Below are 22,695 nucleotides of genomic sequence, written 5' to 3' on the forward strand. Positions count from 1 at the left end.
GAGTTTGCCTTGGCAAAGAGAAGGGTTACCTACCTTTTCGTGTGAAATAGGGGTAAAAGAAGAGAGTGTGGCAGAAGGCATGACAGATAAGGAGGAGAAAAGACAGCAAAGGGCTGCAATCTATTCAGTAAAATATGAGGCAAGGTTTTCTTCTGAGAGGGTGTGTGGAGGGAGAGACTTGGAAAGTTTGAGGAGGGATGAAAAGGTTTTGAAGGGCTGCTGTCTGTGGTGAGTGGGATAGGGCACTAATTAGGAAAGTGTAAAAAGGATTTTGCCTACTGGCAGTGTAGCAGCCCCAACCCAAAAGGCTGCACAATTTTCCCCACCTTTGTTCAGCAGCACAAGTGGTAGGAGTGATCCAAGGCTGAGGCTTGCCAGGACATAATGGGAAGGTAAGGAGGTAGGGGACTCCAGGACAGAACTCGCTCTCAAAAAGCTTCTGGAAAGGCATCCCTCTCCTCAGAAAACCTCTCTCTCATGAAAACGTCTCACTAGGCCTCAAGACTTAGAAAGCAGCTTCTGAGAAGGAACCTGGCCTGGGTGAATACAGAATGGGTGGAAGGGAGCTCAGAGCCCAGACTTTGGGAGGACCAAAAAACAGGAGATAAAGGGAGAGCTGGAGACTGTGCTGACAGTGGTGTAGGGAAAAGAGAATCAATGTTCTAATCCTGACTCACACCTGGTGGACTGGTCACTTTGGGTGAATTCCCGCCTCAGTTTCTCCATCTGTAAAATGAGAACCTCATTGTGGATCTTGGGGACCGTCTCACCTCCTCCTCCCAGGGACCCCATGGGCTGGCCCCGGCCCTGGCCTCCGGCACACCCTTGGGACCGGACCAGCCAGCAAGCCCACTAGTTCTCGCAAAGAAGCTCCCACCCGGGACAGTTAGGTGGTACAGTGGATAGAGCACCGGCCCTGGATTCAGGAGGACCTGAGTTCAAATTCGGCCTCAGACACATAACACTTACTATAGCTGTGTGACCCTGGGCAAGTCACTTAACCCCATTGCCTAGCCAAAAAAAAAAAAGAAGCTCCCACCTGCACAACTTCATGTCATAGATGGTGTCATTCTCCTTCTGTGTGCTCAGCCACGCCACTGCCACAACTGCCAACAGCCAAACAAAGCCACAAGCACAAGGAAGGCGAGTCAACGACATCTGGCCCCAACGCCCTCAGAGACCAAGGGCGATTCAATCACAGCTGGCGTGCGCCCAGGCCGAGGGTACTTTCACGGCTGCTGCGGACCACTCCTTCCAGGACCAGCCGCGAGCAAAAGCCGTTGCTATGAGAGATGAAGTGGCGGGGCGGAGAATCCTGGCCTGTCAGTTCTTCCCGCTCCGCCCACCACGAAGCCCCGCCCACCAGGGGGGACTTTCGCCCGGCCTTCCGGGGCGGAGACCGAATCCGAGTCTTCAACCCCGCCTCCTTCCTGTGACTGGTCACAGGAAGATAAGGGGCGGGGCTAGGTGAGGGGACGCCAGCTGGGGAACCGTGAGGGCCTTCTCCAATCTGCGCAAGTTCGCGGACTGCTCTTTGTCCACCTGTGGAGCTAGCGATGGCCGTGAAGTGGGAGGATCCTGTCACGTGCTCTCTTCGGAGGCGGAAGTGACGTGCCGGCGCGGGCACCCTCAGAATGAGGTGGGCATGGCGGCCACTGCCGGCTACGTTCGCCTCTGGGGAGCCGCGAGGCGCCTGGTGGTGGCGCCGGGGCCGCGGTCTCCCCAGCTAGCTGGCCTTGGGGGACGGGGCCGCGGGCGGGGACTATGTGTGGCCGGGCCGCCGCTGCTGCGGCCTCTGCCGAGCAGCGCGGCGCCGGCCTGGGCTCTGTGGGAGCGGGGGCCGGGCCCCGGGCCTGCGGCGCGGGATGTGAGCGCGTGGCGGGGGCTGTGGGACGAGGCCAGCAGCCGGGGCGGCGGCGCCTATGGCGGCGACGACAGCCCCAAGGACGGCGCCGAGGACGGGGCTGGGGCCGCCGGGGGCGGAGGGGCAGAGGGCCCAGTCACGACCGCGCTCACGCCCATGATGATTCCGGACGTCTTCCCGCATCTGCCGCTCATCGCTGTCACCCGCAACCCCGTGTTCCCCCGTTTCATTAAGATCATCGAGGTGAGCGGCCCGCCGGCCACCCCACCCTCTTCCCGACCCAGGTGGCCGAGCTCTCTGCCCCCTTTGGAGGAACACGTTCCTGCTGCTTCCCTCGCCGCGGTGTTAGAAGGAAAGCAGTTTTAGTCCCGCATCCCTTCACCAAAAGCGCAGCAGCTAGATTGTCAGAACAGGAAGGGGCTTCAGAGACTAACTGGGTTCAAATGCTGCCTCAGACCCTTAGTATCTGTGACCCTCAGCGAGTCATTTAACTTCCGACTGCCTCAGTTTACTTCTCTGTAAAATGGAGATAAAAATAGCACCTATCTCTCAGGGTTGCTTTGAGGATCAGAAGAGGTAATTGCAAACCGCCTTGCACACACCCTTACAATACTGTTAAATGTTAGTTATTACTACCTAGGCTAACCCCCTCCTTTTAAAGATGGGGAAACTGATACCCAGAATAGGAAAGGAAAGTCACTTACTCGAAGGCATGGTAGTTGCAAAATCAGGTGTTCAGCCCAGGTGTGCCAATTCCAGATCCTGTATTCTTTCCTCTGCCTTTCAACTGCCTTTAGTTAATCTACTTGTGAGAAAAGGGACCCAGACCAGGGGAAGGTCTCAAGGTCAAGGTCACACAGGTCTGCTAAACTTCTGCAAATGGGGACGGGCTGACACAAAGGTCTGACCAAGCTGCAGGTTCCTTCTCCCATTGCCTTCACTTTCCCCACTTGGAAAAGAAGCGAGTTGGTCTATGCTTGCAAAACTCCCTGGAATTGGAAGTCAGAAAATGAAGGACTTTAGTCCCAGGTCTGTCGCTAGCTGACATTATGACCTTGGATAAATTACTGTTCTTAATCAGAGACTTGGTATCAAAATGAAGGGTTTCAATCATATAATCTCTAGTGATCCTTCCAGTTCTAACTTTCTTTGGTTGGAAGTAAAAGACCATCCCTTGCTCCTTGAGAAACTTAGTTTAATGGGAGTCTTTCCTGGACAGTGCCCTATAGAGCTTAGGGCAAATTGTATGGGTTACACATACTTTTTTTTTTCCATCCCCATCAAGTTTTGATGGATATGGTTAAAATAAATATCCAGGACAACTGTGAAGGAGAAATACCATTAAAGTTCAATTCAGGAGAGGAGCTTAGAGGAGGCTGGGCCAAATGGAGAAAATTCTTGTCAAGTAGCTAATTCTTAATCTTCCTTTCCCCTTTACATACTGATTGTACATAAATGACCTGTTCTCTGCCTGCTCCAGCCTCCCATTAAAGGATATCTTCCCCCAAATATGTGAGCCCTGGACGATCTGTCCTGCACAGCTCTGCCTTTGGGATTCCCATTTTGATTCTCTACTCAGTAAATTTATTCTTCGGACTTCTCACCATACTTTCCATTGTCACTCTAGAGCCTCACTATCCTTCATAATACCTTTGGTTTAACCACCAGGCAACTCTGTCAGGCTTTGCTTCCTCCTCTGAGCCTAATTAAGCCATCTTGACCCAGAAATCTCTAGAAGGTACTCGAGGTTTTGGGTGATCAAGTTATAGCCCAGAAAGAGGAGCAGGTGGGAGCTGGTCACAAACACCTTGAGGCTTACCTGCAGTTAAAGAGCACTGGACTTAAGATTCAGAAGGCATGAATTCAAATCCAGGCTCTACTGCTTGAGTCATATTACTTAAAGTCTAGTGGCTGCTTTCTCATTTGGGAAGTGGGATTAATGGTTGTACTAAAGGCCGGGGCTCTTATTGAATTGTGAGCTTTTGAAAGTTCAGTCTACCTAACTGGAAAAATTTCACATTTGGGCCTGGTAGCATTATATGTAGATAGTCGGGCCTAAGTTCAGAGGAACTCACCAAAGGAATTTTTTTCAGCCATTTCAACTGGAGAAAGTGTCTACAAAATTGTAGAAGGGTTGCAATCTACGTAAATGGCAAGAATGTGTTCACTCTGATGAAACTTTAGTTTCTTGAAGTAATACTTGTGAGTAATATAAGTGAGATTATGTATGTAAAGTTATAGAAATGTAAGCTGTTTTGATATGTAATTATAACCAGACTTGACTCCAAAAGAGAGAGTTGAGAATCTCCCTTTGTGGAGATGGGGGACTATTAGTGTAGAATATTACATATAATGTTGTGTTGGTTGGTTTTGATAAACTGAGTTTTTTTCTTCTTATTTTTTATTAGGTATGGTTCTCTGAGAGGGGGAGAGAAGGCTGTGTAAATGATAGTTAATCAAACCTTCCCTAGCACTGTTTGTAGGCCTTACTTAGAGTGTTAAGAGGGAAGTGAAATTAGAAACCACTGTCAATAGGAGGGTCATAATCTAAGATCTCCCAGTTAGCAATTAACACAGGAGAAAGAAGCAGGGGAGGATTTAGAGCAGAAAAGAGGGCTTTCCCCACTTACTGACAAAACTGAATTAACTCTCCATTTATTTAAATCATTTACCGAGTTTTTAGCTCAGTTTTCTGTGTTTGCGGCCCCTGACTATAGAGTTAGAATCGTTTATTTGCTACCCTCCTTCCAGATATCTGTCTGCCTGACTCCTCTTCTTCTTTGGGCAGATTTATAACTAAATCAGCTCTGCTAAATAACTACAACTTGAAAGAAATTAAGGTATACATAAAAGCACAACATTTCCCTTCCATGTCATTCTTTTTCTAAGAGAGCTCCCAGAAGTTGTTAACGGTTATTTATTGAGGACGCAACAAGTGTGAACTACTCTACTAACTGTGTAGATTTAGAGTATAGGCAACTTGGAAAAAACTGACATCATCCCATTTGTGTTCCATGGTCTGTTGATTTCAACAGCTGAGGAAAAAAATTAGGGTTAGGTTTGTAACCTATTAAATTTTGCCCCTTATATGCTGTATTCCATGTTCTACCAAAAACTCTTATTTATTTCTCCTTTGAATTTTCTTTAAAAAGGCAAAACACTTTTCTCCTTTTTTTGAAACGTATTTCAAGGATAGAATAGATAAACTATTGGCACCATTGCACTTCTTCCTATAAATCGTCTTATGAATGCTGAGGTTGCTATCAAAATGTATAGCTAGAAAACCTGTCCATATTTCACCTTGAGGTTATTGTCATGCTAGGTTAAAAATAAGAAGTTGGTTGAACTGCTAAGAAGGAAAGTCCGCCTTGCCCAGCCATATGCCGGTGTCTTTCTAAAGAGAGATGACAAGTAAGTGGCATTTGATTTAATTTGTTTAGTAATTACCCTGAAGTGGAAAACTCCTCTTATAAGACTCTTATGTGGATTATTATCCAAGGAATAAAAGACTTTCAAGAAATTGACCTGTGGGCAGGATACAGATACAGATGATAGTAAGAGTTAAGAATATAGTCCTAAAATACCATCTTCCTATTTCTTCAGATTCTTGGTATTCAGTAATTCATGGTGATTGATTATCATCCTGTTATTAGGGTGGGGTGAAGGGAACCGGGGATAAATTTTTAAGTGTTCAAAATAAAATACATGGAGATTTTTAAAATTTGCATCCATGCTATATAGTATATGTAGTCTACATTTGTCTTAGTTTCAAGAAAAAAAAGTTCAATTTATGAATTAGAAGATTCTTTCTAATAACATTGTAAAGATGGCATAGTCTAACGGATTGAGCCATTTGTTTGTTTGGGAGTCAGGAATCATGAATTCTTGTCCCATCTTGGTCCTTCACCTTTTAGATCTTGTAGGACCAAAAACATCCCCTTAGCATTTTTGTCACAGTGGGTGTTTGGAGGAGCCAATACTTAGCAGATAGCTTTTTGTTCATATGGACATTGGTCCCATATAATGAGAAATTCTCCCAGGCACAGCAGAATTGAAAAGAGTTTGTGAGGAAGTGTAATTCTTAGTTTTGATCTTTTCTTAGTATTTACTAGTGAGTAAACAAAGTCATTGCTTTGGTCTTTCTGATTTGTCAGTCCTTTCTGGATAAGAGATTGAAGGGCTACCCTGAAACCTTTTTTTTCCCTTCCCCCATAGCAATGAGTCTGATGTGGTTGAGAACCTGGATGAAATTTACCACACAGGAACTTTTGTCCAGATTCATGAAATGCAGGACCTCGGGGACAAGTTGCGTATGATAGTCATGGGACACAGAAGGTATGTGGGTTAGGCACTCCTAGACACTAGCAGACTCATGCTAGGGAGATTGTGTGTGATCAGGGCTTGAGAATTGCAATCTAGAATTTTACTATCTTTTCTGGTGTGGTCCAATATGTCCTATTTCTCTCATGTAGAGCTACAGGCAGAAGGGGAAGCAATTATTCTTTTTGTTCTCCTTATTTTTCTTCCTAAGCCTGCTCTTCTACCTGTCTCTGTAACACCATCATTCACCCAGATTGCCTTGTTTGTGACCTTGGGGTTATCTCTGACTTTCTTCCTTACCTGCAAAATTAGTTAATGAAGTCATAATGAAGGCCTTTTCTCTAGCTCCCATACCTAGGATGTTCTTCCTCCTCATCCCCACCAGGCTTCCCTGGTTTCCTTCAAATCCCAACTAAAATTCTACCCTCAGGAAGTCTTTCCCAACCCTTCTTAATTCAAGTACCTTTCCTCTTAATTATTTCCTATTTATCCTATATATAGCTTTGTTTGTACATATGTATGCTTGTTGTCTCCCTCATTAGATTATGAGTTTCTTGAGGACAAGAACTGTCTTTAGCATCTTGTATCCTCAGTGCTTAGCACAGTGCCTAGCACATAGGTAGCCACTTAATAACTCTTGATGATGGACTATTAATGACTATTGGTTCTGTCTCCACAGCATTGCTCCTTTCCCCTTCTCTGTGCTAGTCTAGACCCTCGTTATTCCATGCCTGAAATTTTTTACCATAGCTTCCACTCTCCCTTTCTACTAACTATCCTGTGATCCACTGTCAGACTAATCTTTCTTTTACATAGAGCTGGTCTTGTAATTCCTCTGCTTAAAAATCTTGAATGGCTCAAGACCTGAAAAGTTCATATATCTTTGTCTGCCATTCAAGGCCGTTCACAACATGGTCCCATTCTACCTTTCTAGCCCTATCTTTTATGACTCCTTCGAATGTACTTTATGCTTTAGTCAAGGTGAATTCCTCCATGAAGTCTTTTCTGACTCTTCCTCCCTCGACTTCAGCCTTCAGATATTATGTTTTATAACACTGAAATGCACTGTTGTTTATTATACCTCTGTCTGTCGTAAATTTATCTTCCTACTACTCTATGAGCTCTGTAGGAACAGGGACTATGTCTTACCTTAACTTTGCATTTCCCACTGCTTTTAGAACCTTGCTGTGTATAGTAACACTTAATAAATGGTGGTTTTATTGTCATCTGTTGATAATTGCTCACAAATCAAATATTCAGTACCCATTCATTAGGGCCTTCCACATGTAGGGCGCTGTGCTTGACAGCATGAAAATAAAGATAATTGAAAGGCAATCCTTGTCCTCATAGAACTCAGCTGAGCAAATTACTTGTATTAAGGTGGTATAGCCCTTGACATGCCTGGCTAGTGAAGAAATTTTGGAATAACCTATTAGTTCCCAGGAACTGGATGGCCCTAGGCAGGAAAAAAAGGTATAGAAGAGAATGAGTTTACTTTGTCTCCATGCCTCTCTGTAGGTCTTATTTCCTCTAGTGATTTGTACATTTTTTTTTGCAGTTGTGGCCAGTTTTGCAGCATTTGTGTTTTTGAAATCTCTCATCCTAGTGTGGGTACTGTAACCATAATTTGGTTCAGTGTAGCCCCTGCATGTGGTGTAGTAGGATTCAGGAAGTTCAACAGAGAATCCTTGACGATTTTAATCCCGAGAGAGAAGTGGAAACCTGTTCTGGTGTAAATGTGATTGGATTGGCTTAGACATTGAACTTGATACTTATCTTTGCGATGCACTTCTCTGCAGGATTCATATAAACAAACAGCTTGATGTGGAGCCTGAGGAACTGGAGCTAGAAAATAAACAAAAAACGAGGAGAAAAACCAAGCGAGCCAAGAAGGAGGCTGAGGAGGAACAAGGTGCCAAGGACCAAGTAGTGGAGCTGGTGATAGAGCCTGCCACCAGTTCTCCAGATGAAGTGCTCATGGTAGAAGTGGAAAATGTAGTCCATGAGGACTTCCAGGTCACTGAGGAAGTGAAAGTAAGTCCAGGATCCCGTTTTCCCAGCATCCTTTCTTTGACTTAGAACTCCTAGGGAGTCTCACAGGTGGTGTCAAAGTAGCCTGGGGGTAGTGCTGCTCATATGTGAGACCTGCTGTAATGCCTGGAACTACTTCGTTAAGCCTTCTGAGCATTTTCCTGAGTGTTGGAAAATCAGGATGTGTCTGTCATACTCTTTTGGCTTCAAGTTAGAATGGAGGAAACAACATTTCAGCTTGTTCCCAGGTCGCTGCCTCTAGCCCAGGCCTCCTTAGCTTCCTTATTTTATGATAAAACCAGCTTCTTATATGAAGAGATTGGTGGCAGCAGAGGAGTGCTGGGTCAGATCTGAGGGGCATTCCTTGTCTAGTGAAGCATGAGGAACAACAATTACCCACCCAGTCATATGGGCAGGACTTTTTCCATCTGGGAGAGCAATTTCTTTCAATCATATGAGCATCTTTTAAGCTTCTTCTATGTACAAATGCTGTTATAGGCTGTGAGGCATACAGAGATAAGACAAAGTCTCACCCCTGTAGAGCAGTCTAGCAGGGTTGTAAAAGAATAGTGTACATGTGTTGGGTGAGGATTGAGGCTGGCTGATAATCTAATGGGAGGGATAGGAAGTGTTGGGAATGAGATAGCATGTGAAAGCAGATTAGGTATACCTGGTTCATGTTGTCAGCCTCCAGTCGGCTTGCTTCCTGAAGAAAGAGAGAACAATGCTGAGAACTGACCCAGCCTCCCGCATCTCTGTCATGTGGGTCTTTAGAATTTTATGTGATGCCCTGGAAGGAAAAAACAAAAGAAAACGTGATCATTAAGCAGAAGTAGAGAAAGAAAGAGTACTGGATTCAGAATTCCATTTCTCGGCCTTACTGTGTAACATGAGGCAAGTTCCTTCCCTCTGTGGGCCAAAGTTATCTTAGCAGAATCAGGGAGTAAAAGTAGTTCTTGCAGTTCTGCTATACAGTGGTTTAAATTACATTGATGCTATGATTAATGGGGATGATTTTTTTTTTTTAAACCTGAACTTTAGCCCTCTATGAAGGTCCTGTAGCCAAGCAGACATTTTGATTTTGCATTTTAATATGTTTTACCCCTTTGCTAACAGCAGTCAGGAAATCTGCCTCTTGTTCTCAGTCAAGTTGTGTGCATTAGGCCTAACCAGTGGGGCATTGGGGCATGGTGTGAAACTGGACAGTTGGAAGTAGAACACTGCTTCCACAGTAGGAAACGATTATCTCCACTCGGAGGATAAGGTGGCTTCAGAACTCTGATCTAGGGCTGTTTTCCTTTGACAGGCCCTTACTGCAGAAATTGTGAAGACAATTCGAGATATCATTGCCTTGAATCCCCTCTATAGGTATGTTCCCTAGACTTTTTCTCCATTTCATTTTTCTGAACTGTCCTGTCTCAATGTTATCAACCTCTTTACCACCTGTAAACTATTCCAGAGGGCTGCACAAATCCAATTGGGTTGGGATTTCATTTCTGTGGCTTCTGGTGAAAAACATAATATGAGAGACCAGAGTGCTGAGAAGTGGTCCTTGCTGAAGGGCTGGGCCCAGAATGACTGAGTCTTGTCCTTATCTCTCTAGTAAAGGAGTCCATATTAGTATGGGATTTCTCTACTAAAGTCTTCTGCCTCTTGGTGAAAAGGGAATAACCTTAGTTTCTCAAAGGCTATGCCAGTAAAGTGCCTCAGATCCTACCTCGAAAGTCTGAGTTGACCAGGTTCATGGTTGAACTGTGTCAGCCTTTTGAAAACCTGGGTTACCAGGTGATGGTTTTTGTTTGGTCATAGCAATTAATGAAGATCATTTACTAAGAACAGCAGAAATTGTGGTCTAAGTGGAGGTGGTTGCCACACTGTGATTAGAACCTTTGAAATATATTAATGTAAGAAATGGAGGATTAATAGTTCATCTTCTCTGAAGCAGACATAGTCCAGGATATGTCAATATGGGGTTACTTTTACAGTGCTTTCCTGTTATTTCATTATTATCCTACTCAGCCTGACCAGAAGCCCAAGAGGCCAGTCCCTTTAATAGATCAGGCAGAGATGGGGCAAATGATACTGGAAACTGTCCCATCCCCAACATTTTTATACACATGAAATTGGCCTAAAATGAAGATAAGACCAATCTTGAATGAGAAAATAAGGTGCCACAGTGGAGCAGACAGGAGGATCCTTAGGGACCAACTGTGTATTTGAGCTTCTAAGATTTCCTTTCATCACTCTGTATTTATCTTAGGTATTCTGATTTATATACATTGTCTTCCCTATCAGAATGTAAGTTCTGTGAGGGCAGGGACTGCTTTTTCTTTTTCTTTGTATTCCCATTACTTAGCACAGTGCCTGGCACACAGTGGGCACTTAATAAATGCTTTTGCTTGATTGCTCTTGGGACAGCTCCAAATACAGAATGTCACTTGCTACTGGCACAGGTATTTGGATCTAAATTCTGTTTATTCCTTTCAGAGAGTCTGTGCTTCAGATGATGCAGGCTGGACAGAGAGTTGTGGACAATCCCATCTATCTGAGTGACATGGGGGCAGCCTTGACAGGAGCGGAGTCCCACGAGCTACAGGATGTTCTGGAAGAAACAAATGTGAGTTTGGTCCCTAAAAAAGCTCAATGTTTGTTCCTGTCTGCCCTGTTATAGGGTGTATCTGCCTCATGAAGCAAATAAGATGAATTTCTTCATTCTAGATATGAAGGACCTCCTGTAGAATGTATTATAGCATGCTTTTATACATGTGATATTTGTGGTTCAGTTCAATATAAGGAACAGGTTAAGTACTGAGAGTACCTACTATGGGCTGAACTGTGTGGGGGGGGTGAATACAAGGAAATCTGAGACTCAGACCCTGCTCTCAGGAGCTCATGGTCTCTAGGGGGAGATAAAACTCACATGTAAAACAATTGAAGAGTCAGGAGCTTACTGGGGACACATTTTAGAATCTTAGTTGTATCAGACCTCGGGTACCTGGTCCACATATTCTATGAAGCATGATTCTCTTTGAAAATATCACTGACTAGTGGTCATTCTTCCATTCCTCCTTCCCCCTCGCCACTCCCCCCTATCCCCCCTACCCCCGACAGTTCCCTGCTGAAATTGCAGATCCTTGATCTGTTTGGAGTTGGGCGGGGGGGGGGGGGGGGGGGGCAGTAGGTTTGAGGTTGCCCACAACTGGTGACTCATGGAGACACCAAACTCCCAGAGCTTTTTCACAAAATCTGTTTGGCAATATCTTCCCCCATTCCCTCTCCCCCACCCAACCCCATGCCCTCCATCCTATGTTTGTGCTCTTGATTTTCTTCAAGTGTAATTTGTCTCTATTACATTGAGAAGAAATTTAAATCCTGTCCCTCTGACATTTAACTGTCTTCCTGTGATACAGGCCAAGAAATTGGAGGAGGGGGGGGAGAGTTGGGAAAAGGCCAGTTTAGACCTGATGTAGGAATAGAGCCATAACACTATTAGAGTAAGTCAGAAGTAGAAGTAGGCTGCCTCAGGAGAGTATTGGGGTCCCTCAAACTAGAGGTATTTAAATCAAGACCATTTAATCACCTCTTGGATATGCGGGGGAGTATGTTCTTATACAGGTATAGATTGGACTAGATTCTTCTTGAGGTCCCTCCCAGCTCTGAAGTTATAATTGCATTGTTTTTTCACTGCTATTTCTTATCTTTTGGCTGTACTGAGCTTGCAGTCTGTTTCTGCTAATAATTGTAAAAATAACCCACATGACAAAGCACTTTAAGATTTATAAAATGCTTTCTTTACAATAACCCTGTGATGTAGACAAATGGGTATTGTCAAACCCCTTTTTGCAGGTAAGAAACTGAGACTAAAGGAGGTTAAGCAGTTACATGGCTAGTAAGTAGCATTACTGGGACTCAAGCCCTGACCCCAGTGCTCTTTCCACTATACTTCTTAGTCCCTTTCTCTTCAAACCCTGCCCCTTACCACCACCCCTAATAAGAGCTTCCCTTCTAAACTCATGATTTGGGATTGCTCTGGAGGAGAGGGAGCTCCAGTAATGAGTCAGGACTTGAATATGTCCTCTGTGATGGGAGGGATAGAGGACAAGATGCTATCCTTGATCTTCTAGGGGCTCCCAGTCTGGTTAGGTTCCCTATGACCAAGGTACTTCCCCTCAGCATGATTAAGAACCTCTACACCAGGGAGCCAGCATACTGCACTTAATGAGTGAACCTGGGAATCATGAGGCAATTTTAGTTTTCCCATCCTGGAATAGGGAAAGTTTAATCATCACCCTCTGCTGTTACTTGTTGTACATGAGATTTTGAAGATTGTTTGATTTTTTTTGCTCCTTCTTGACAGATTCCAAAGCGGCTCTACAAGGCCCTCTCACTCCTCAAGAAGGAATTTGAGTTGAGCAAACTGCAGCAGCGTCTGGGCCGGGAGGTAAGACCTTTCTCTAGAACCAGCCCTTGGAGGGAGGCCGAGGGACTTCTGTAAATAAGGTTCAACTCTCCCTTGGCCCTCTTTAGAATAGATTAAGATGAAAATTTTTTTTTTGCTTGTTTTTTTTAATCTATTTTTAGTTTTCAACATTCATTTCCATAAGATTTAGAGTTTTAAATTTTCTCCCCCTCTCCCTTCCCCAAGACAGTGTACAGTCTGTTACAGGCTCTACTTTTGCCTTCATATTAAACATATTTTCACGTTAGTGATGATGTAAAGAAGAATTCGAACTGAGAGGAACCATGAGAAAGAAGAAACAAAACCATAAAAGAAAAGGAGAGTAAATAGTATGTTTCCATCTGCATTCAGATTCCAAAGTTCTTTTTTTGGATGTGAATAGCATTTTCCATCATGAGTCTTTTGGAGTTGTCTTAGATCCTTGCATTGCTGAGAAGAGCTAAGTCTGTCAAAGTCAATCATCATACAGTGTGGCTGTTACTGTATACAGTGTTCCTCTGGTTCTGCTCATTTCACTCAGCATCAGTTCATATAAGTTTTTCCAGATTTTTCTGAAGTCCACTTGCTCGTCATTTCTTATAGCACAATAGTATTCCATTACATTCATATACCACAACTTGTTCCGCCATTCCCCGATTGATGGACATTCCCTCAATTTCCAATTCTTTGCGACTACAAAAAGAGCTGCTATAAATATTTTTGTACGTGTGGTTTCTTTCCCTGTTTTTATGATCTCTTTGGGATACAGACCTGAAAGTGGTACTGCCGGGTCAATTTATACCCTTTGGGCATAGTTCCAAATTGTTCTCCAGAATGGTTGGATCAGTTCACAACTCCACCAACAATCCATTAGTGTTTCCCATATCTTTTCCAACATTTATCATTTTCCTTTTTTATTATGTTAGCCAGTCTGTTAGGTGTGACGTGGTACCTCAGAGTTGTTTTGATTTGCATTTCTCTAAGCAATGGTAATTTAGAGCATTTTTTTCATATGACTATAGATATTTTTAATTTCTTACTCTGAACTGCCTATTTATATCCTTTGACCATTATCAGTTGGGGAATGACTTGTATTCTTATAAATTTGATTGAGTTCTCTGTATATTTTAGAAATGAGGCCTTGATCAGAGACACTGGCTATAAAAATTGTTTCCTAGCTTTCTGCTTCCCTTCTAATCTTGGTTCCATTGGCTTTGTTTGTGCAAAAACTTTTAAATTTAATGTAATTGAAGTCATCCATTTTGCATTCATAATGTTTTCTATCTCTTATTTGGTCATAAATTCTTCCCTTCTCTGAAAATATTTTTAAAATTCTGAAAAATAACTAATTTTTCTCGAACACTTTTAGTTGTACCAAATATATTCTTCACAACATGCCCAAATGTATATATATTCCTATTTTATAGATGAGGAAATTGAGGCTCAAGATTTATCCTTTGTCTAATATCTAGTAACTAGAGTAACTGAGAGGCAGTGTACTTTCTCAGTTAATTAAGATTGAGTCACCTGAACAGAGATGTAGTGAGGGCATGCTTTGTACAGAGCCCTGTGCAAGGTACTGATGAGGATTCAGAGATTAAATGACACAGCGTCTGTTCTCACGGAGCTCACATTCAGGTAAGGTGACGAGATGTTCAGGGGAGGAAGAGGATCCAGAGAAACCCAGCAATAGGCAATTTTTAAGCACCTACCAAATGAACCAGGTACCAGGTGCTAAGGATGCAAAAACCAAAAAGAAAGTCTCTGCCCTCAAGGAACTTATATTTTATGTGTACAATAAGTATACACAATATTTACAAAGTAGATACCAGATCTCATGTAGGAGGTGGCACTCAAACTGAGTTTTGAAAGCTGTGGATTTTTATGGATTCTGAGGCAGAAGTATGGAGGGAATACATTCTAGGCATCGGGCATTGCCCCTTCAAAGGCTTGGAGATGGGAGATGGAATGTGGAGGATTGCAAAAAGGCTAGTTGGTTTGGCTGGAATGCAGTGTGTATGAAGAAGGCAAAAGAAGCCCAGAAAGGGAGGTTGAAGCCAAGTTGTGAATCACTTTGAGGCATTTGTATTTGGTGCTAGAAGCAGGAGAGTGCCCTGGGGACTTGTTGATCAGGAGTATGACGTGTAAGACCTGTGGCAGCTTTGGAGGATGTACCGAAGAGAGGGAGGTCTCACTCCTAAGCTTGGCATCCAAGCAGACGAGTATGTGAGGAAGAGGGAGCAGGGCTGACTGAGTGTGAGAAGCGCCTTTGTTGTAATATGCATGTGGTACTAGTCTCTGGTTGTGAATTTTTTTTACATAAATTCTTACACAAAAAAGCCCAACATCTAAGTTACTCCCTGGAGGCCACTCCACCTCTCTGGCCTTCAGCAAGGCAACATGCAAGGTCTGGAGGAAATCCCAAGGAAAGAGTGGTATTTGAAAAAGCTGGGCTTTCCAGAGAAAGGTCCCACAAATCAGGGTCACTGGTCCTGTGACAGCAAACGTGGCTAGGCTGCAGCTCTTCTTCAAAGCTTCCGAGGCCCAAATATCAAGCAAGAGAAGCTCAGTTTTCTCTAGTTCTGTCTGATCTCCTCTTTAACACATATCTCTCCCTGTACCCCATAGCTTTCTGGTAGCCACTTGTATTCCTCTTCCCCTGGTTTAGCCATCTCTTCCCCTAACTTAGATACTGGGACTGGGAATACAAAGATGAAAAGGGGCACTTTTCAGATTGCTGGCATCTTGAGAGAGGAATGCCACATGTGCCTTTCTTTAGCCACTTCCGAAGAGCTGTGGCTTTATCAAGGTGGACATTTCCATCCTATCCAACTAATTGGAGTTGAGCTGCTATGGCCAAATTTCTGGTGATGAGCTCTTCAGTCCAACCTAGGCTGGTCTTTGGATAATGAGAGCCACACTGTTCTTCATCAGACTGGCAATTTATAACCTGCTAGGACTTGTCACATGGCCTTCAAGAGTCCGGGTCCCTCTGACAGGATAAGATAGTAGAGGAAGACATTTCAGAGACTAATACTAGGGTAAGAGGGAGATAACAGAGGGAAAAAAAATGTTTAAAGGATTACTTCTAGTGTTGTAATAGCAACATTTGAAGTTGAAAGCTATCAGAGCCTGGGCTACGTTGGTGATCTAGGCATGTGCTAGTTGTATTCTGTCTCATACCTATGTCTGATAGCCCTTGGGAAAAGTGGTGGAGATAATGGCTACAGAAGGCAGTGGCCATTGATCTTGTCTTTTCTGACAATAGAATGGGAAAATAATGGGAGAATTAGGATCTGAGGAACATTCTCTAAATAAGGAAGCACTGGCTTGGTTTCCCTAAAGAGATGATAAGAGCTGGATGAGCCCACAGTGTTCCCTCAGATTTCCTCTGGAGCCCTATCCAGTGGATGGGGAGCTATCAGTGAACATCTGCTAGTCTGGTACAGTGTTGGCAACCTTTCAAAGGGATACAGCTGATAGTAGTGACTTTGGGCCAATTTCTGGTGGGTGGGTGTGTGTGTTGTGTTAACTCTGAAGGGAGGCGTTCATGATGGCTGCATGTGACCTGCATGTCTTACATGAATCTCATGCCCACCTGCTATGTCACCTAGAGGGTCAGCTATTGCCTGTTCTAGGTAGAAGAGAAGATCAAGCAAACTCACCGCAAGTACCTTCTGCAAGAGCAGCTAAAAATTATCAAGAAAGAGTTGGGTCTGGAGAAAGAAGACAAAGATGCCATTGAGGAGAAATTCCGAGAACGTTTGAAGGAGCTCACTGTTCCCAAGCATGTCATGGATGTCATCGATGAGGAGCTGAGCAAATTGGGCCTATTGGACAATCATTCCTCAGAGTTCAAGTTAGTAGCCGACAACCACGGGTCTGATAATTCCAGGAGGGTGGGGAGAGAGTCCATTTGTAGCTAAGTCTCCGGAGCACAGCAGTGTAGCAGAAGGAGATGAACTTGGGTAAAGCTAAGGAGCATAATTTAGGAGAAAAGGTGATCTGGAATTGACCTGGTAATTATAATTACATCACTTTGTGCATGTGGCAGCAGCTTGTGCCAACGGGATTTGTTCTCTGAAGTTTGGATTCAGTCAGAGGGCCACACTTGAGGACCCAGAGGGCCACATGTGGCCTCAAGGCTGCAGGTTCCCCACCCCTGGTCTAGAACATGGACCTCAAAATCCAAGAGGTTGGGGACCTTTCAGCATCCTAGAGCAAAAACCTTGGTGTCCAGAGAACCTTCCTCGTGACCAGTGGTACCAATCCCAAACCCTGGTAATAGGGAAGTAGTTCTGACCTTCAGATCTGGGATTGCTGAGAGTTGAATCTGTATGTTTTTTGTCCACTGCCCTTGTGAGACAACAGAGAAGTCAGTTATCTCCTGTGAAATTTCAAGGCCTTCCTACAGCATAATGCGTCATGCCTGAATGCTAATCATGTTGACCTTACCCTGTCAGAGGAGAAATCTAACTTTATGGTAAGCAAAACATCCAACTAACCAAAGCCCCAGGATATCTGCTAACCCATTAGGAATTTTGAGGGAATTTCGTGAAAGTGTCTGAGGCCACAGGAACAGAGCAGTAACCAGTGAGGATGATAATGTATGTCTGCTTCTTGGCCCTGGCCCTGGCCCCCCCTGAAAAGAATTTTAACTTTTGGGAGCTCCAGTTCAGGTGATGGTTATTTTCATTAATTTGTTGTGTACTGGAGGAGATGCAAAGATAGGCACAGCCCCTCTCAAGGAGCTTATTAAGTAGGTGCCGTTGGTGTTTGTCACAGCGTTCAGGGATGAGATCTCCAAGGCAAGTACCATATCAGAAAAGCAAGTCAGGTAGTTCGTTCAAGGGTGAACTTGAACTGAGTGAACTAGCTGTTGCCAACCCGAACACAAATATGTGCCCCTCGTTGGTCATTTTGTGCATTTATTGAAAGCTGAGCTCACTTACCTCAAGCCTAGATCAGGGCCTGACAGCCAGTGAAACAAAAAGATTATGACTTTTAGGGGTATACATGTCCAAAAATAGGATTGGGCAACCTCTGTGGTAGTGAGCCATCTGTCATCAGGGATGGTCAGGGAGAAGGCATTATAGTTGTGATTTATACTTACTTGAAACAAGTATTCTCCAAGGCAAGGGTTCTTAACCTTTTTTGTGCCTTGGGCCTTACCTTTGGACCGCTTCTCAGAATAACGTTTTAAAAATGCATGGACTTTAAAAAAGAAACCAATGTATCAAAATACAGTTATCAAATTTTTTTTTTAAATAAATTCATGGGCCCCAGGTTAAGAACCCCTGCTCTTATAAAGATATTTGAATGGCTTGGGCTTTACATATAGCTGTCTCGAGATTTCCTGTCCCCTTCTCTTGTCTTATATTCCTTGACTCCCTTAAAAAAAAAAATCTTGTCTTATAGAATGTGAAAATGGAAATGCCCTTAAGAGGCCATTTAATCCAGCAGTGGAAGAGGACTTAGCAAATGAGTGATACCTTGGCTTTGAGGAAGGTGTCTAAAATTGACAGAGATGTTAGTGCCCTAGGGGTAGAATGTGTGTTGCCTTGAGGCCCTTGGAGAAGCTGGGCATAAGTGACCTGCTCCTGGCTCCCATTCTACCTCTGGGAGGAGTAGAGGAGCTTGGGCTGGTATATTTCAGGATCTGATACCCACCTTGGAGAAGTTGCCAACCACTGCAGCCATCCCTTAATTACACAAGCAGTTTCTGCTCTAATTGCCTTCAACTTTCTCAGAGATTGTTTGCTTCCCTCTGTCCCTCTCTCCTTCTCTCCCCTTCCTCCTAGGATAGCTGTTTCTCCTTTTATCAGTGTAAGGTCCTTTCTTGAACCCCTCCTTCTCTTGATACTATTTTCTTCATTAGCATCTCTCAAGCTTGTCTCTTCTAATTCAGGCCTTTCAGACCACCATCTTGTTTCCTAGCTGATAGAGGAAAGGATGTTAAAGGTATAAGAGGCAAGATGGACACACAGTATAGGAATAAGAAAGTAACGGTATTTTCAGGGAAAAGAAAGCCCCATTTGCCAGTAGGAGTTGGGAAGTATGATATGAGGAGAGGCTGGAGTAGGAGGGTAGCTGCTTATTTGTGACGGGCATTTAGTGTCCAAAGAAGGGGTTGGCATTTACTTATTAAGAAGTAAAGAGCTGTTGAAATGTTTTTAACTTGGGAGTGATGTGACCAGAGCCCTACATAAGAGGCAGATATCCTGAAGGTATGTAATAGGTGCTCTTCTGGCAGTAAGTAGTATGAAGGCTGAATTGCATCGAGGGGAGAGTAGAGGTGGGAAAACCTGTTAAGTTTTGTCCCACCTCTTCCCCTGACCCTGGTAGAAGCAGAAGGAATCGAAAGGCAGAGATTTGAGAGATGTTACAGGTAGATTTGGAAGAATTTGATAACTAATTTAATATGAGAGCTTACTGTGTGCCCAGGGTATTGTCCTAGGGATACCAGGACGAAAAATTGAACCGTATCTTTCCTCAAGAAGCTTATTAACGTTTTATTCTGGGGAAACACACAAATGAGTCATTTCTGGGATCTGGGACGCTGGCAACTGGAAGAACAGATCAAGAAGGACCTTATGTAGGAGGTGCCCCTTAAGCCAAATGCTGAAAGGAGCTGAGGATTGCAAGAATTTGAGGTATTCCAGGCAGAGGGGATGGCATGAAGCTGGGATACATCAAGTAGACCCGTGTGTCTGAAGCATAGAGGGGATGAGGGAGTGAATAATGCGACATCAGTTTTGAAGACAGATTAGAACCATATTGTGCAGGAATTTAAATGCCCGGCACCAGTGTGTATGGTAATTCTTTCTACATTGTCACTTTCCCATCAAGGTTTTGACATATCGTGGGTCAGCATAAGAAATTAAGTGGGAGTTTTGTTGAAGCCATAGACAATACACAAAGGCTAGCAGATGACACAAAAAGTTTAGAAACTCAAAAATACACAAAGTATTTGTATAGTATTGTGTAACATAAACACAAATTTTACAATAAGGTACTGTAAACACACCATAAAAGAAAAAAAAAAGTTCGGACAGCTTCTCTGGTATGAAGGAAGGGCCAAAAAATTTTACGCAGATTTCCCAGGTTGTGGGGGTGCCATGCTCCTAACCCCCAAGATGTGAAAGGGATAACTGTATTTTCATCCTAGAGGCGATAGGAAGCCACTGAAGCTTCTTGAGCAAGGGATTGGCACTTTTCTAATTGTTAGGAAGTTTTCCCATACATTAAACCCAAATGTACCCTTGGCCTACAAGCAAAATGCCCCAGACCCTCAGCCCATTTGAAATCCTAGCCCAGCAGCAGCCTGACCCAGAGACATCCCATGCCATGAGGAAGAGTCACAGACAACTGGTCTCTTCCATTCCTATCCTAGAAATCAACCAGCCTTTGTTCCATAGCAGCCACATGCCATACTCTGTACTGGAGATAGGGAGAAATCAAAACAGTATCTGTCCTCCAAGGGCTTACATGTTATCAAGAGAAACAATAGGTGCACATATAAGGACACACAGAAAGCAAATAAAAGATAATTTTTTGCATGGGATAGTGGGGATGGGAATGGATTGGGAAAGACGTATTGTAGGAGGCAGCACGCTTTAAGCTGAGCTTTGAAGGAAACCCAGGAATTTTGAAAGGCGAAGGTAAAGAGAGAGGGCATTCCAGGCATGGGGGACAGCCTATGCAAAGGCATGGAGACAGGAAGTGGAAGGTCATGTACGAAAACAGCAAGAAGACCAGTTTGATTGAACCACAGAGGATGGTTGAGATCCATGATGTCAAAGTCAAACTGAAAATACCTTCTTGCTGCATATTGATTTAGAATACCATATTAACATTGTGTTCTATTGTATTTTTATTTATTTTACTAAATATTTGCTAAATATTTCCCAATTGCATTTTAATCTGGTTAGGGCTGCATTTGAGGATATTGGTATGGGGGTGCCCCAGAGGAGTATTTAGCATTCGATATCTCTGGTTTAGACTCTTCAGTTAAGTCAAAGTTAATTCATTGGATTTGTGTATTATTCAGTGTCACCCGAAATTACTTAGACTGGTTGACTTCCATACCCTGGGGGAAACAAAGCAATGAGAATCTGGATCTGGTCCGAGCCAAGGAAGTCCTGGAGGAAGATCATTACGGCATGGAGGACGTCAAGAAACGCATCTTGGTAAGCTCATCTTTTCTGTACGCTGCAGCCTCCTACTGTGCCACCGACCCAGACTCCAGTTTTAGAACCTTGATTTCCTTCTCTTTTTTTTTAACAGGGTTACTAAACTCAGGAGGGGGACATAGACTTAGTATACCTGGATTTCAGCAAAACATTTAACATAGTCTCTCATGCCCATCCTTGAGGACAAGGTGATAGTACAGTTAAGTAGATAAATAACTGATTGAGTAACTAGACCCAAAGAGTTGTTTTGTCATCATTGGGTTGGAGGGAGGCCACTAGGAGAGTTGTCAGGACTTGGATGACAGAATAGCTGACTTACTTAATACATTTGACAGGAATCCAGGAGGCTTAACTAATGTGTTGTTTGGGTGGAATCTCACAAGGTGGAAATTAATAGAGATACGTGTAAACTACACTGGGTTCAAAAAATCAAGTTCACAGGTGCAGGATTGGGGAGGGTGTGGTGTGACAAGAGTTCCCTTACAAACAGTCTGGAGGTTTTAGTGGAGTGCAGACTCATTTCGAGTCACCAGTGGCACTCTGCCTTAATAACAGCAAAATGTCCATATTAAGGGTGGGCAGAGCCCCGTTGTCCCCTCCTGTGGTCAGCCCGATACAGTCCATCAACTGATAAGGGGAAGGAAAGGCAATGAGTATTTATATAGCACCTGTTATATGCTAGGCACTGTGCTAAGCACTTTTTACAAATATTTCAGTTGATAACATTGAATCTTACTTGACTAATAAGCGTTTATTAAGCACCTACCATGTGCTTAGCAATGTGTTAGATGCTAAGAATATAAAATAGTATGTAAGGTAGTATAAGATATAATTTAATGCTAGATTGTATGCTATAGGTGCTGAAGTATAGGGGAATGAGTATCATGGAAAGTATCCTGGAGGGAGTGTGAGAGTCAAGCAATCAGGGTACTCTCTGTTTTGCACATGACCCTAAGCAGAGTTCACAAGTTCTCTGCCATAACTTCAGTCTTGGGATATGGGGTACCTGGTTGTAGTGTGTATAAGTTTGAGTATTCCTGACCCATAATACTTCCTTCCTGTGTTCAGGAATTTATTGCTGTGAGCCAGCTCCGAGGATCAACACAAGGGAAGATCCTTTGTTTCTATGGTCCTCCTGGAGTGGGCAAGACAAGCATTGCTCGCTCCATTGCAAGAGCTTTGAATAGAGAATATTTCCGATTCAGTGTTGGAGGCATGACTGATGTGGCAGAAATCAAGGGACACAGGTGAGTCTCTCAGGCCTGGGGCTTGTGAGGGCACGGAGGAGACACAGCTTTGTTCGAACTATTCCATCTCTCCAAAGCTTAGCTCCTGTTCCACCTCAAGCCTTCATTGTTCTTCCCAACCTCTGAACCCTTATGGCATTTGTGGTCTGCAGTGAACAATTAGGATTGGATTGGATACGGTGGTTTCTTATTTGCTGAGGCTTTCATGAGATTCAGATCTCAGAGGTGTCATCTGTCTTGTTTGATTTTATAGGTGAGGAAACAGACTCAGAAAGGTAAGGTGATTTGTCCAAGGTCTGTCTTGTCTTCTGTGTTCCCCACAAAGCCCTGCCACTGGGCTGGGGAACTCGAAGCTCAGTGAAGAGTTCTGTCTTCCTTGTCTGAGTGACCTCCATGCAGATAGCATTAGTACTCATGGGTAGCCCACTTAGTCAACCACAGTTATTGTCACATGTTTAGTCAAGTCAGACACGTGTTTGTTGAGAGCCCACCTTGGGTGCCTAGGCCTGTGTTGTGAAGCACAGATAAGGATGGAAAAGAGGCAGTGTGGTACGTACAATGGGAAGGGCACTGGGTTTGGAGTCAGAAGGCAGAAGTTCAGAT

The 22,695-nt window shown here is 43.7% G+C and overlaps 2 protein-coding genes across 3 annotated transcripts in view; one reads left to right on the forward strand and one right to left on the reverse strand.

The window, feature by feature from the left end:
* CATSPERD (cation channel sperm associated auxiliary subunit delta) overlaps positions 1 to 1,218 on the reverse strand; it is a 128,029-nt gene extending 126,811 nt beyond the window's left edge. Inside the window, exon 1 of the mRNA XM_027851293.1 lies at positions 1,040 to 1,218. Within this exon, the coding sequence (XP_027707094.1) occupies positions 1,040 to 1,158 (119 nt within the window). The 5' untranslated portion in view covers positions 1,159 to 1,218. The remainder of the gene's footprint in view (positions 1 to 1,039) is intronic.
* Positions 1,219 to 1,537: 319 nt separating this feature from the next.
* Positions 1,538 to 22,695, forward strand: part of LONP1 (lon peptidase 1, mitochondrial) — a 28,333-nt gene continuing 7,175 nt past the window's right edge. The window contains exons 1-10 of one of the 2 annotated variants that reach the window (XM_027850923.1): positions 1,538 to 1,639; positions 5,187 to 5,275; positions 6,080 to 6,199; positions 7,984 to 8,218; positions 9,522 to 9,583; positions 10,703 to 10,832; positions 12,573 to 12,656; positions 16,292 to 16,512; positions 20,704 to 20,842; positions 21,914 to 22,092. In XM_027850923.1, coding sequence (XP_027706724.1) covers positions 6,150 to 6,199; positions 7,984 to 8,218; positions 9,522 to 9,583; positions 10,703 to 10,832; positions 12,573 to 12,656; positions 16,292 to 16,512; positions 20,704 to 20,842; positions 21,914 to 22,092 — 1,100 coding nt within the window. In that variant the 5' untranslated portion in view covers positions 1,538 to 1,639; positions 5,187 to 5,275; positions 6,080 to 6,149. The other variant, XM_027850922.1, reaches the window with a different exon arrangement.

This window comes from Vombatus ursinus, unplaced genomic scaffold (assembly GCF_900497805.2).
Source record: "Vombatus ursinus unplaced genomic scaffold, bare-nosed wombat genome assembly UNPS02009173.1, whole genome shotgun sequence".
In the NCBI taxonomy this organism is placed as follows: Eukaryota; Metazoa; Chordata; class Mammalia; order Diprotodontia; family Vombatidae; genus Vombatus; species Vombatus ursinus.